At 41.6% G+C, this 16,233-nt stretch overlaps 1 protein-coding gene across 3 annotated transcripts in view; it reads right to left on the bottom strand.

Moving 5' to 3' along the window:
- PLEKHM3 (pleckstrin homology domain containing M3) overlaps positions 1–16,233 on the bottom strand; it is a 223,240-nt gene that overhangs the window by 120,505 nt on the left and 86,502 nt on the right. For all 3 annotated transcript variants that reach the window (XM_070387515.1, XM_070387529.1, XM_070387524.1), the window contains exon 5: positions 6,682–6,875. In XM_070387515.1, the coding sequence (XP_070243616.1) occupies positions 6,682–6,875 (194 nt within the window). The remainder of the gene's footprint in view (positions 1–6,681; positions 6,876–16,233) is intronic.

The following is a 16,233-nucleotide window of genomic DNA, read 5'->3' as shown; positions in this document are numbered from 1 at the left end:
CAGGCTGAGAAAAGCATGACCTCCACAGCCATATGTGTGGCACCAGAGAGGGAGACAGACAATGTAAAACACTACATTACGTGGTAATAAGCAGAGACTAAAAAGATGAAGTGCGTGTGTCAGGGAGGGCGCTGGGTGCAATTTCAAATAAAGTGGTCAAGGATGCCTCATGAACATGATGACTGCATATGGATCTAAGGGAGATAAGGAAGCCAGCTATGCGGTTACTTGGGGAAGAAGAAAACAAGCACAGAAACTCACGTGGGAGCCTGTGTGCTGTGGTCAAGGACTAAACAAGGCTGGTCTGGCTGGAACAGAGTAAAGGAGGGGGCACATATAGGGAGATGAGGGCAGAGAGGGGATGGGGAACCAGCCATATTCGTCCTTGGCTTTTACTTGGGTGAAGAGAGGTGAAGCTATCAGGTAGTCTGAGTCAGGGGTGACATCATCTAATGTACACATTAACTCTAACTGTAGTCTTAAGAACAGACTGAAGGGGGAGACCAGTTACCGCGATAATCCAGGGGACAGTGACAGTGGCTTGGACCTTGAGGGTAGCAGGGGAAGTGATGGTTTTATGACGATTTCAATTTGAGTGGATATATTTTGAAGGTGACGCTGATAGGATTTGCTGGTAGGTTGGATTCAGAACTGAGGGAAAGGTGTTTGGCCTGAACAACTGGATGGGTGGAGGTGCCAGTAAGGCAGATGGGGGGCCCTGCAGCAGGAGCAGTTTGCAATAGGAGTAGGGGAGGGGCTACTGTCTCAGTTTTGACCATATTAAGTTTGAGATGCTAGTGGACACCCAAAGGATGTTTCAACCTTTGGACTAAGCTTCCTGTCTAGTGAACTCAGTAGTCAGACAGACAGCTTTCCCTGGGGGTAAGGAGCAAAGAATTGGGAAAGGAAATCTGGTTTATTAAATGACATTTCTGGGGACTGTTGCTAAGAGCAACTGAAGCAAGAGCAACTGAGCAAGCTGCTGAATTTTGCTGGAAGGAAGAGGAGGCAAGGACAGTCTGACAGGATAGACACACATACACATTCGCTGATATTTTTCTGGCACTCAGCAGGCTAGACAAAGTCAATAAAAATGCCGGTTTTTATGATAGAAATTTCTCACTGTTCAATAAAGCTGGTATTTCAGTGATAACTAATTCTGGATATAATTTCAAATAAAATGTGAGACTGAAGACAGCAAAAGGTGACTTATCCTAAGTTAAACTGTCAAATTGTTTAGAATGGTCTAAGCAAAGAACTAACCTTAACAAACAAGTAGGACTACCTGTTGCCCCAGAACCATCACAATTGTGCTCTAAGTAACTGGGAAGGCAGGCATAACATTGCCTACTGGCTTCAAGTAGTATTGGAGAGAAACTAGTTTTAAATATTTATCACAATAGGAACTTTGCATTCACCAGGCACCCAAAACCCCAATCATCTGTTAATGACAGAGAATGGGAAACACTCAGGCATCCACCAATTGATTTCTGTAATATCTTTCTTTGGACTGGATAATTTCACTTCAGCATTCAGAAGAAAAAATATGACTTAATTCAGGATTTCTGAAAAGCTAGTCCAAACAACTGGTATTGCTCTGGCAATGTTTTTCAGCAATCCAAGGCAAAATGAGACAAAAAAAAGAATAGTAGATTGAATTTTAAATCTATTTGACTTTAAAAAGCTGTTTGATTGGTGTTCACTTTTTTTTTTCTTTGCATTATTACGTTCTTTTATGAAATGATGGTGAGAAAGAGATCGTAATATTTATTTTAGACATGGATAAGATAACCCTAGAGACACCTCTACATTTACAGGACTATGCAACAGAAAGGTCTGGGAAACACAAACCGAGAGGAAAATGTGCTCATTAGCACTAAGCCAATAGTCATGCCTTGCTCTCCAAGCCCAGCGCTGGCAGTGAGTACGGCAACCGTACCTTCCCACACAAGAGACATTACTGTCTGCCACCTCGCTGTCTTCACACTCTCCTACACAACCTCAATGAAGGCCTTCAGGAGAAATAAAAGGGGTTCCTTCCTCTGAAGAGTCTAGAAACTTCTGGACATCACTGCCACCAGCAAATGCCCCTGGGAAAGCAGCAGCAATTTGAGCATCAGAAAGCCTGGTTCCAAGTGTGAACTCTGCTCCTTGCCAGCTCTGTCACCTCAGGCAAGTCACGTAGCATCTCAGAGTCATAGTTCCTTCCATTCTTTCTAAATACCATGTCTTACCCATTTGAAGGGCTGTTGTAAGGACCCAAGAGTATATTTATGGGAAAGTACTTTTTAACTGATAAAATCATGATTATCTCACCATCACAAATAAGTGAAATGGGCTGAGGATGAGAAACGCAGGGCAGCAACATATTATGTACCGATTGTCAGTGGGTTTGGGGAGATAACAGGAGGGGCAGAGACTATGGCAAAGTGGAGAGTCTAATACGTAATGCTGATTGCTACATCCAGGAATGAGGGAAGACTTGTGTACTCAGAGCTTCTGATTTCCTAACAGAAACCAGAGAGCTTTATTTTGTGAGAGCATGAAGAGGCCTGATTATTTAAAGGTTCGCTTTGGCTGTTGTTGTTCAGTCTCTAAGTCATGTCCCACTCTTTGCGACCCCATGGATTGCAGCACACCAGACTTTGCTCTTCTTCACTATCTCCCAGAGTTTGCTCAAATTCATGTCTACTGAGTCGGTCAGACATTTGCTACTATTTTGCAACTTTAAAACCTAGTGGGACCATCCCTGAAAGGCCAAACAAAACACGTCTAAGGGCAAACCTGGTCCCGAGGTGACCATTTATGACTTCTGATTTATGCTTGGATCCCACCGTTCCTGTGTTCAGCGCGGCATGCAGACCGGAGGCCCTTCCCAGCTCTTCCTGGGGTCTCTCCTGAACATGTCCTTAACGGCTGCTCATCCGGATGTATCCTGACAGTGCGAAGATTTTCCACAGAGTACTTCACGCACCTCCACATGTGGACACTGTAAATAATTCTTCTTGTGAAAAGTTAACTAGACCTTGAACTGATCCAGCAGGGTCGCCATCTGGGAGTCCTCAGAGGCCGTGAATTGTCAGCACTATAAACATTTTAGACTTCATGGAAGACACTGACTTTTTCTAAACTAATCACCCCTGCCAGTCAAGATTTGCAGTTCGGGTTCAAGAACAAGGCGTTCGTTTCACAACAATAACAAAAACAGTGAGGATAAAAACCCAACGGTCATCGTAATGACAGGCCTAAAAGCCAACTGCGACTTCCCTAATAAGGCGATGACCAAAGTTGGCTCCCTGGCGGTCTAGCGCCCATACGATTAATCAGTCTGTTTCCAGGTTCCTCACGACAGCAATATTAACAGTTTGCTTTATTCTGTTTATACAGCACTGACAGGTCTTCAGCATGTTGGGCCTACTTGCTGGAGATTAATGGCAACTTTTATATGGAGGTAAAACCCAGGCAGGGAGAGAATGCCTTTTACGACTAGATAAGAACTGGATTCCCTTGCTCTATTTTGGTTCCCTTGTTGCTCATCAACTCCCCCCTCTTTTAGTTTCTATCAAGGATCTATATGGTTAGTTGTGCCCAGCAGGTCCTTCTCACTGTCTAAACTCCCCCCCAACCCCACTCTAGAGGTGGTACCCCAGGTGAAACAAAGGAAACCTTCAGTATCCTGCTTTTGAACAAGCTTATTGTCACTGAAGGTACTGGTGACTGATTTTGTTTTTAAAAAGTCAGATTCTGTATAAAAGTGAAAGACAGGTAAGAGATGGCTTCTGGTGACAGTCATTTTAGCATGAGGGGGGCAATCTCCTCTGTTAAATGGTTATTTTTATAGACACTGAAGAAGGCAGAATGAATAAGCATGGTCCAGCTGTAAGAAGTATCGACATCCCAGAAAACCTTAGACGTATTTCACTAAACAGTCATATTTTAAAATAAATCCAAAAAAGCTCTTAACTCCCCCCTCCCAAAGCTATGAGTCCTCCTTGCTACTGGTGTACTTTTCTCTGTGCCAGGTTGGAGAGCTTGGTAACCTCAGAGATTATATAAATATACAGAAACTAAGACAACAACAAAAAAATTATAGCACCTCTTCTAGAGCTCTGTAGGAATCATCGTCTTATTCTTTGCTCTTAGGAAGTCTTAGGGAGCCTCTTGCTCCACCCATTTTTATGCAACAAATGCACAGATAAGTATGCACCGCATACCCAGAAACCACAGGCCCTGTGCCAGACTAGCTCTCCAACCCACTTCCTCTTGCTCACCCCTCTCCAGACACAGTGAGTAGCAGAAGAAGGGGCCCGATTCCAGTTACAGAGCATCAGGGGTGGCTTTTAAGTGGACTCTTTTAACAAGGATTTTTAAAGCTAGAGACAAGAACAATCTAGGGTAAGAAGCAGTATTAATAATAATAGTATTTATTATTTACTGTGTACAGGCACTACTGTAAGCCCTTCAGTTGTAAAAACCCATTTAATTTCCACAACAGAATGTACTGAAGGGAGAATTAAATGATTATTTGTGTTTGAGAGAGTAGAACAAAATACTGGGTTAGATTGGGGCAGATCTTTAATTCCATACTTGCACTTTAATAATTTGTCTGATGTGAAGGTTCAGTTGGAAAGGAAAGAAACCCAAGTGTGACGGACTAGTTAGAAGGATGCTGTAATGGTCCTGAGACTGAACCAGGGGAGTGCACTGGAAGTGAAAAGCAAAGGAAAGATTTGAGAGCTGTCCCAGAAACAGAACCAACCAAATCTTTTTTGTGCTGGTTTGGTCTGTTCATTTATTCAACAACAATTTCTAAAGGTTTCAGAAGGTTCAAACACTGTACTAACTGACAGGGAAGTGAGAAAAAGAAGAATCTGAAGATGACTCCTTCCTCCGAATTGGGCTACCAGCCACAGCTCAGTGGTCTAAAGAGACACTGTAACAGACATCCATTCATCACCCATCCCTCCTTACATCCATCCATTCAGTACCTACTAAACACACACCGTCTCCCAGGCCCTACACTGAATAATGGTCATGAACAAGTCCAGGAAAGAGAAATGAAGGGGGGTAAAAAAAGACTCCTATTTTCACTCTCACAGCCCCAGGACTGCCTTCTCTCTAGAACTTCCATTCCTTTCCTGGTGGTCTGGCCATAAGGCGTAGTAGTACATGGTGGTAAGCCACCAAACTGCTGGAACAGCATAGGTATGCTTAGTCATCCATATGGAGAGAGGATCTCCTATTTAATTTCTAAATGCATGCCCAGATTTGGCATATTTAACCAAAGCAAAACATTACAACATAAAGGTATTCAACAAGATTTCTGTGTGTAGATTTTAACATTAAAATAAAAAATTAAATTTAAATTAAAAAATTAAAAATAAAAGCACAAAGAAAAACCAGCTTTGAGCAAAGCCAAAAGGTACTGAGAGTAATAGAACGAACATACTTTGAATGTCAAAATTCTTGTATATAGCTTGGTTGGTAAATTTGTTGGAAACACATAATTTTATTGCCTTTCAGACAAAGCTCCAATCTTTTAAAATTAAGATTTGCCTAGACTTTACAAGAGTAAATCTTGACTACTTTCTAGCGTTTTCTGAAAAACAACCAGGTGAAAGAATGGCTACCACTATGAGGCATTTCGCTCTACGGCAGCTGCCTTTTCATTATTACTTTTATGAGAGCTTGTCTAGATATTACATATCCTTTACTATCTACATTTAGTTCTTTTCAAAACATCTTCTTCAGAGGCCTGGGGTTCTTCGGATATTAATTGGATTTCAAATAGCAAACGATCACTTTCTGAAGCTTCTTATTCACATACGCTTGCCTCCAAAAACCATGACTAATGTATGCCTTCAAGTTGCCATTAAAAAAAAAAAATTAAAAGATATGTTTAGGTACTTATGAACACCAACAACAATTATTTCAAGTATAAGCTAGTTTGTGTATACCAAGGGTGAGAATTTAAATGCCAATAAAACCTAACTGTAAAAGAAGGAATTTGATGAGAGCAGGCACATTTTTTAACTTCAATTTTATGTTAAGGTTCTGAGCTTGGTATGGACTTGTGTGTTCCATAAACTTGGACATAACCAACCTATGGAAAAGCAGCCTATGCCAATGATAACATGAAAAGGCAGAATCCTGAGCCTTTTTATGGTGGGTTGTTTTTCTTTTTTTAATGTATTTTAATTCCAGCTGTACGGCCTGTATCATTTACCAAGTCTGTTTCTGTCTGTAAAATAAGATTTGAATAACCACTTACTAATTTCTCATTGAAAAAAAAGGTTTTTGAGCTATGAAATATTTCAAACATACTTATTTTCACTGACGATAATAGGAACTGAAATTGGAGAAACTATAAGTTGCTACAATCAATGAAGACATTTCCATGAATATTATCTCAAGTTAACCTATAGGTAAAGAGAGGTCTTCACCGTCGTGGGAACTCGATGCATGGGTTAAAAGCCCTCAGTTCCACTGAGATATTATTTTCATTGTGCTTGGCTCAACCAGACAGAGGCCCTCAGAGGAAAAAGTCAGAGATGAGCCCTGAGGGAGAACCACAGAATTCCAGCTACTCCACGTTGTAAAGGCCCTCGGAGATCATCTAACCACCCTCCCGGGGCGGGAAAGAAAAACAAACCGGAGCTGTCTGACATTTATGACTCTTACCTGCGGCGCAGATCCTCGGCCACCGCCGCCCGGCAGCTGAACAAATAGGCTCGCAGTGACTTCAGCCGCTGCCGCAGCCGCACCACGGTGGCCAGCGGCTCGGCGTGTCCGTACAGCATGGGGTTCTGCTGCTGGATGTCGATCAGGGGCTCCTCGTACACGTACTCCAGGAACTCTTTGGCCTGCTTAGACACCTACGAGAGAAACTTCCTCCATCAGCGCTGGTGCCATCACCGGCTCTCCACACCTCCTCCAGCTAGGAACCATAGCTTAAATACCAAAATGACATCATTTTCTGAACACAGCCAAATGAAAAAGCCCATAGTGTAACCTAGTATAAAATGTGGCTTTTCTTTCTCTCTCCCAAGAAACTCAATTGGTAAAAGCAACCTGGGCATTGAAAGGAATTACAACATATATTAACTCTGTTTTTTGATTGTGTGATTCCCTGGAGAATCCCATGATCAGAGGAGCCTTGTGGGCTACAGTCCATGGGGTGGCAAGGTGTTGGACACAACTGAGTGACTAACACTTTCACACATATGATAAAATGACACAGAACTATACAGACTCAGTATACCAATGTCAATTTCCTGTTGTTTTTTAAAAATGTATTACAGTTATTTAAGATACACCCAGTGGGCAAAGTGGGTAAAAGATACATAGGACCCCTCTGTGTTACATTATCTATACAACTTCCTGTGAATCTACAATTATTTCAAAATAAAAAGTTTAAAAAATAATTCATTACGGCTCTTTAACAGCAATGCTGATTTTAAAAACTAAAGCTATGTGCATATATATGTACATATATTCTATAGTATTTTTATACAGAGGTTACTTTAAAAAGATAGGTAAACCATGCACATCGAAAGGAATGAAAGAATATCTCCCAAAAAGGGGGGAAAAAGGATATTATATACAGAACAATGTGCATAGAAAACAAGCTCAAACGCACACTTTAGTGAGCAGAAAAGAGTTGCTTTTATTAGTAAAGGTCTAGACTTGGGCTGGGGGCTTCCCAGGTGGCACTAGTGGTAAGGAATCCACCTGCCAATGCAGGAGACATAGGAGATTGGTGGCTCAATCCCTGGGTTGGGAAGATCCCCTGGAGGAGGGCATGGCAACCCACTTCAGTATTCTTGCCTGGAGAATCCCACGGACAGAGGAGCCTGGTGGGCTACAGTCCATGGGATCGCAGAGCCAGAAACGACTGAAGCGACTTAGCACACGCTCATGGACTTGGGCACACTGACTCTAGCCAATAGATGCAGCCAATTCTATAACCACTTCTGTCAGTAAACACCAAGAGTATAAAAGCTGATTTTAAAATGTCATTTGGCAGTAGAGATAAACAGAAAAAAACAAAATGCACCTGAGCTACAGCTTAACTAATGCATGCCCCGTGGGTGGTTTGGGGGAATCTTTACATACCGATTCACTGATACGAGGACATGCATCTTTCCACAAAGTTTCCACTGGACCCTCTCTAGTACTGGGAGTAAGACTGGAATTCAGCATAAACAGAACAAACAACTTTGCTCATTAACAAAACTGAAAATCCACTGTTCCCACTCTAGAAGAGTACTGATGAATAATAAACAGGATATGCTCCCTAACCTCCTGGGATTCGCTGTTGAGTATGCTGCTGCTAAGTCGCTTCAGTAGTGTCTGACTCTGTGTGACCCCATAGACGGCAGCCCACCAGGCTCCCCCGTCCCTGGGATTCTCCAGGCAAGAACACTGGAGTGGGTTGCCATTTCCTTTTCCAATGCATGAAAGTGAAAAGTGAAAGTGAAGTCGCTCAGTTGTGTCCAACTCTTCACGACCCCATGGACTGCAGCCTACCAAGCTCCTCGATCCATGGGATTTTCCAGGCAAGAGTACTAGAGTGGGGTGCCATTGCCTTCTCCAGATGTTGAGTATAACAGACCAATAATTAAAACAAAAATATACATGTAGCACATAGCCAGTCATCCACCACAAAGGAACATGGATGAGGTCCACTGGGAGCTTGAAGGAGGGAGACATCAACCATGCTGGCAGAAGGGAGCTAGGAGCCAGGGCAGGCCTGGCAAAGCAGGTGACACCGGCTCAAGGTCTAGAAAGATAAACAGAAATGCACTAGGTGGGTAAGGATAGGACAACAAGCAGATACAACCATGAACTCGATCAATCTGTACATGTGCTAAGAAAGTGAAAGTTGCTCAGTTGTGTCTGACACTTTGCAACCCCATGGACTTTACAGTCCACAGAATTCTCCAGGCCAGAATACTGGAGTGGGTAGCCTTTCCCTTCTCCAAGGAATTTTCCCAGCCCAGGGATCAAACCCAGGTCTCCTGCATTGCAGGTGGATTCTTTACCAGCTGAGTTACTAGGGAAGCCCACTAACTAAATGTATGGTTATTATATGTTGATTAAAACATGTGTTTATTAAATTCACTATTACCATGTTCTTTTTTATAAAGTTAATATGTAATTATAGAGGTGCAAAAGAAAAGCATCAATGCTTTTTTCTAATAAAAGTCATTTTCATCATAGAAGCAATTATTTTTGAGATGCCTGTTCTGTTGTGTGGTCCTCTGGGATCCTGCAGTTAAAGAGTCGAGAAGATAACAGTCTCTGCAGATGGTGCTCACAGAGCAGCACCGAGAATCAGCCAAAACCTTGGACTATGTAATCAGACTGGAAAGAGCAGCTGATGGGGCTAAATAATGCCTCATTTTGAGGTCTAGAGACACAGGTACATCCATGGCAGACACCAGAGCAGGTGTCTGGCCACTCAGTGGAGACGACAATGGGCAGGATCCTGCCCTCACATAGCTCACCGTTCAGGAGGGAAAGACAGAACCGGGTTCAAATGTTTTGTTTATAATGGTTAAATATTTGCTATATTTAAAAATTTTAAATGAGGAAAAAACGGATGGTGTTTTGGAAAATGAAGTACAATCCACTTGAAACTGTTGCTGAAGAATGATGTATTGTACAATTCAATTAGTCTTTCTGGCTCTATTGAGCAGTGTTTATACTGAGCCAGGGCCCTGCTGAATTAGGTTAACAATGCTACCTTTTAGTAGGTGAACAGAAGGACAAAGGGCACTGGCCAGTCTCCCAGGCCTTAAAAGGCTTCTCTCTTCAGGTGGTACTTAAGCCCGAGTGGGGAAAAAAAAAAGAGCCTTCTACAGAGACAGTAAAAGCAGTGAGACAAATGGGATGGCAGCTACTGACATCTGCATTCATACACTGAAATCACTAGAAACAAAAACAGAGCTAGTCTCAAGAAAGTCTAAGGCCCTGTTTCCCGAAGTTACTAGCTAGTGTGGAGAATACAGAGCATACTATGACCCCGGCAGCCTCAGTATGTGAACAAATAAAGCCCTGCCATGCTGAGCTGTTTTTGGCTGCAAAGCACATGCTCATTTTTTGAGAACCAACCACTTGCATCGGTGAGGGAATTTGGGAGAGGACTCAAAATTCCGTATGAAATGCTATTTTTGCAAAATAGGAAATCAGTGGGGATATAGTGATCGAAATTCAAAACCATCCTCTATTCTGGTATGAGCACTCTACTTTCAAACTCAACTGTAATTACAAAGCTTTTCTAAAAATATATAGTTACTTATGGAAGGAAGCCAATGATATTCTTAAGTGACAAGTTTATGTGAGAGAAAGTTTCTTTCTCATTAATAGAACCATTTCATGAGCTGTAAGGGAACACTAAATATATTCTACTTAAAAGCCAAGAGCTACTGTCCTACTTCTTGCCTACCAAATTATGACAAATATCAAAAACCTGAGTGCTGTTTCTGATATGAAAACTCACCTCATAGGTACAAAAGGATAAGCCCAGTATTCCTTACTTTAAAAAAAAAAAATGAATGGCTTAGGTTGGCATTCTTTTCCATGATCCTACTCCACTTAGATTAGAAGCAATTTTTACAGGGTTGACAGTTCGTTTTTCCAACCTATTGGCCCGTTAGTATCTTACTAAATAATATTTATTAATGATATTAGTATTATTAATATTAACTAGTTAATATTAATAATATTAATACACCAGTTTCTTCCATAGATATTTTAACTTTAGAATAGTTTATGTTGTAAGAACTTCATTCTGCAACTGTGGTTTTGTTGCAGTTTGTGAACTGGTTCTCTCTTTACCTAAAAAATCCCATGGATAGAGGAGACCTGGTAGGCTACAGTACATGGGGTCGTAAAAAGCTGGACATGGCTGAGCGACACTTTTTCTCTTCACAGACCGGCAGTCAACATGGTTCGAGAGAGGTGAGGAGGAGGAGGGCCAGGCAGAAGCAGGTCTCCTCCCCATCTCATACTCAGGAGGAGTTGGAGAAAACAGCACAGTTCAGGTTATAATTATCCATAAACCAGTAATGACAAATCTGCTAGATACACATATGTATTTATAAATAAGCATATTTGTCATTTGCTTTTAACAAGCTAACCATCATTGGTATAGATTTTAATATAATACATCTTCTGTTATGCTGGTGACAGGTACCTCTGAAAATAAAAATTCTCAAATGTCATTCAGGTTTCTGTAATTCTGAAAGGTTCTGAAATGGTGTCCTGGTATGTTCCCCCACAAAAACAGTCCTGGGTAATAATGTGATGGGGCAAAAGCAATGTGGTGACCAATGATAGCAATTTGGAGAAGAGGAGAATGATGTGGTGGTGGTGAGGGCTTTAGTTTTTGTTAAAGGAGGAAAATGGATCAGAGTAAAATGGATGAGAACATAATCTTAGAATAACAATAATGGGTACAGATAAAATAGACTTGAGTGCCAAAGAATTGAAGTTTTCGAACTGTGGTGCTGGAGAAGACTCTTGAGAGTCCCTTGGACAGCAAGGAGATCAAACCAGTCCATCTTAAAGGAAATCAACCCTGAATATTCATTGGAAGGACTGCTGCTGAAGCTCCAATACTTTGGCCACCTGATCCGAATACCTGACTCATTAGAAAAGACCCTGATGCTGGGAAAGACTGAAGGCAGGAAGAGAAGCGGATGATAGAGGACAATATGGTTGGATGGCATCACTGACTCAATGGAGATGAGTTTGAGCAAACTCTGGAAGATGGTGAGGGACAGGGAAGCCTGGCATGCTGCAGTCCATGGGGTCTCAAAGAGTTGGACACGACTGAGCAACTGAACAACAGATAATCTAGTTCAGTTTTTTCTTAACCTGTGTCCCAAGGAATACCAGTCATATAGAAAAGATCCTCTGAGGTCCAACAAAAAATATGGCACATGCCACATTCTTCTCTTGATGATTCAAAGTGCAGCGTGTTAACATATTAAAACTCTGGGACATGGAGTACTAGAGAAAACCTGCTGAACCCAGCCACTTTCCAACCAATCTGGCTACAGACAGGGCAGCTGGTTAATGTCATGCAGACTGTAGTGAGGGGTAGGGGGTGGTGAGAAATGAGTCAGCCACGGTTCCCCTCATCATCTGGAGGAAGGGACCTCTTTCTCTACCATTACCTGCACTTAATAGAAAATTGAGTCCCGAGAACTTAAATGACTTCTCTGTGGTTAGCTCATGGTAGATCTCAAGCCAAAACTCAGATGTGGGGACACACTACTCTGTGCTTGTTAGCATTGTTTACATTCACAGTTCTTTTTTAAATAACTCCACCAACTGTCTGTTCATCACTCTTTAAAAGAGGAGATCCCAGTTCCTGTTCTGTTCCTCTCTCCTCTCCAGTCAAATAGAAAGCAAGTGGGCTACCAATGGAGAAGAACCCATAATTTAAGGAGGCAGTACACCGGTGTGTGGGTTTCCATGTGTCTTTAACTCTAAAACAAAACTAAAGTCCAATGACAATTCATTTATCTAGAAGTCACTTATTTGTACATTTGTTTACTGTCTTTTATCACCTGAAATTCATGATGCGGAACACATGTCCTAACGCCTAGAATGGTGAGCATAGTAAGTGTTCAGTAAACATTTGCTGAACAGGTGAATGAGTACTTTACAGGGCTCTGGCAGTGACTCTGAACCACACACTTCTATCAGTTTGATTCTTTGTTTCTAAGTTCACAACATATTTAGAATTAATAAAGTAGGAAAGGGGAAGGACAGCTAGAGGCAGCACAGTGACAGCAGAGGTGACAGCTGACATCCTGGTACTAAGGGAAGGAAGGACCTGCAAGGAGATATTAAAGTACAGCATACAACCTGATGCAAAGCGATTTGGCAACATCTATCAAACTCATAGGTGTACATATTACATCTAGGAAGTTACCTACAGAGAGTCCCATTCATGAATCAAAGAACTTACATTCGAAATAATGTATAAAGTTATTCACAGAATCACTGTCATATTAGAAAGACTGAGAAAACCTTAATGCTGATCAAAAGAAGTTGGAAAATTGGTGTGTTAAATTCATGGTGGAATATGGAATGGCTATTTTTAAAAAGCCCAAGGAAGAGTTTTATGATCTAAATGGAATGTTTTCTAAGAGCAGCATGTACACTATATTGCCTATTGCCATTTTTGTATAAAACACATGTATGTAAAACATCTCTGGAAGGAGTGATTTGGTTGCCTATGGGAAGAACAGGGTAGGTGTGAGGAAGAGAAGGGAAGGAGATTATCCACGTGTATATGTCCTTTGTACTTTTGAACCTCGAAATGTGGAAGTATATTATGTTCAGAAAAAGAAGAATAAAAGTATAGCAGTACAAGGTAATTTCCTTACAGAAAGAAGTCTCCCATACCATGCTAAACCACACTGAAGTTATTGGTTACAAGATTTAGAACACTCATATTTATAATGATAATTCTGAGGTATTAAAAAAAGGTTAATTTCTAGTACAAATTTTATGAAATAGAATCTACAGAGCTACGTGACAGTTAAAATTTATAAACTAATAAAAATAATGTAATCACATTACTAAAAATTTGGAGACTAAAGAGTAGGAGAAGGCTTCCCTAATAGTTCAGTTGGTAAAGAATCCGCCTGCAATGTCGGAGACCTGGGTTCAATCCCTGGGTTGGGAAGATCCCCTGGAGAAGGGAAAAGCTACCCACTCCAGTATTCTGGCCTGGAGAATTCCATAACTGTATAGTCCATGGGGTTGCAAAGAGTCGGACATGACTGAGCGACTTTCACAGAACAGAAAAGATTAGGGGAGGAAAAAATCCACCTATAATCACAGTAAAATAACCACTGATTGCTTTGGTATAAGGTTTCCTTCTAGCATTTTCCCCCATCTCTATTATGAAAAACCATGGCAAAGTTTTAAGAAGATCAATTCCAACCATAACACTTCTTGGTCTTATTAAAATAGGCGCTGTGGACTAGTGGAGGAGGAATCAAGAGATCTTAAGTTTAATTACAATTTGTTCTCAAAATCTCCCAGTGGCTCTGAACAAGTGGCTTTTCCCATCAGTGAGCTATTCTCCAGTTCTGCAAGGCCAGCAGAGCTTGCCTTGAATGCCTCTCAAGATGAAGAGATAGGAAATGATTTGTGTAACATGGAAAACCCCTAGCTAAATGGAATGTGCATGTTCAGGCTAGGAAACAAAAATATTTTTTAAAAGCACAATTTAGGAAGAGTTCAGGCAAAGTTTGATTTCCTTACTACCTCTTTGTCATGCTTGATATTTTTGAAAGGGGGGAGGGTAAGAGGAAACACCATTGTCCAAAAACAATTTCATTAGAAAAATTGCTGTAGAATTGGAGGATAGAATTTAGCTGCTAGGTAATCCTGGAGCTCAATTCAATATGCAGGATGTACACTGAAAAACAGATGAAATCCTGCTTTAAAAATAATTAGGATTATTATTACTCTGCAGGGCAGACAAGGAAGCGCTTAAAATGACAGATTTCATTCCGATCTGCAAAACCATTTGTTCACTCTTTCAAATGGATATTCAAGCCAGTCACGTACTTGCAATTAGGGGGAGCAGGCAGCTCTAACAGAACGATGTCTGGTCTTGGAAACTGATAGGTTTGAACTGATCCTCACAATTAGGAACATTAAGTTAAACCCCAGCATTTGAGCAAAGACAGACAGACACTGGACTAAATGGAACACAGTTACTTAATGTCAGTGAGAGATGATCCAGATAAAATCGACCAGCTCTGTTCTTGATTTAAAAATCTTCCCTTGTCCGCTGAAAGCCTAGGAGGGAATGGTCTCACAAAAGACACTTTCCTCTTGGATGAAGTGTGGTACCTAATAACCTTATTACTTACCTGTCCTCTCAAAATCAAACCTTATCAGTTGAAGGACCACCACCACAAAAATATCTGCTTTATAGTAAAATTATAATAAGCCTGAGCAATGGCTGGATTGATGATTTCAGGGGGCTTCAGCCTTCACTGCAAACAGACCTGGACCTTCTCCACTGCAAGGGTTCTTAAACCACGCCTGAGTTTTTCACTTTCCTCATTCAGTGTCACCTTTACTGCTTTAGCTCCACTGATGCGCACATATTCTGAGGGCAGGTGCCACCAGCCTAAGCCCTCAATGATCACGGGGTTGGGGCTGCCTCACTCACTCACTCTCTACACACATCTCAGCTGTCAAAGCTCTGCTCCAAGGAGATTAAACTGTTCAAACCAAAAACTCAACTAGCGTTCTTGCCCTAGAAATAAATGTTTATCTATTACACACATGGCCAATATATTTATAGCCTGTATTCAGAGTGTCAAGTACAAGATGCAGAGGAGAGAATGACAACTCTGTGTGACAGAGGGGAAGGGAAGAATCAGGAGAGGAAAGAACATTTAAACTGGGTTTAGGATTTGAATGAGGGCAAGAGGGAGACAAGAGGTGTGAAACAGCCCGGCAGGACTGGGTGATGGGAAGGAGTATGCTCTTAAGAGACTCAGGGGTGGGAGGCAGTGGATGGAAGGGCTAGAAAGGCTGGGACTAGAGATCATACATGTCTTATGTCAGGTAAAGAGATTTAGAGTTATCTTATATTCAATCATTGTAAAAGCTGGCATTAACTGAGCACTTACTTACATTCTAGACACAGCACTAGACGTTTTCTGTGAATTATTCATTTAAGCAAATAGCATCCTTAAGAAGTAGGGACTATCCCTACTATTGTGTATGTGCTTAGTCACTCAGTCGTGTCCAGTTCTTTGCCACCCCATGGACTGTAGCCCGCCAGGCTCCTCTATCCATGGGGATTGTCCAGACATGAATCCTGGAGTGGGTTGACATGCCCTCCTCCAGGGGATCTCCTTGACCCAAGTATGGATCAAATTCAGGTCTCTCACATTGCAGGCTAATTCTTTACCATCTGAGCCACCAGGGAAATCCAATCAGATAGCTACTAAGTGACAAAGCTAAGACTTGAACCCAGGTAGTCTGGGTTCATTCTACAGATTAGGAAATGGAAGCTCAGGAAAGTTCAAGTTATTTGCCTCAACCAGTCAAGCACCTAATTAGAGGTAGAGAGAGGATTTTGATAAAGGCCTGTTGAACAAAAGTTCCTGCTGCTGCTGCTGCTGCTAAGTCGCTTCAGTCGTGTCCCACTCTGTGCGACCCCATAGACGGCAGCCCACC

Source organism: Bos mutus, chromosome 2 (assembly GCF_027580195.1).
Source record: "Bos mutus isolate GX-2022 chromosome 2, NWIPB_WYAK_1.1, whole genome shotgun sequence".
Lineage (NCBI taxonomy): Eukaryota > Metazoa > Chordata > Mammalia > Artiodactyla > Bovidae > Bos > Bos mutus.
The sequence above is the reverse complement of the archived record's forward strand: the minus strand, read 5'-3'. Positions and strand labels throughout refer to the sequence as shown.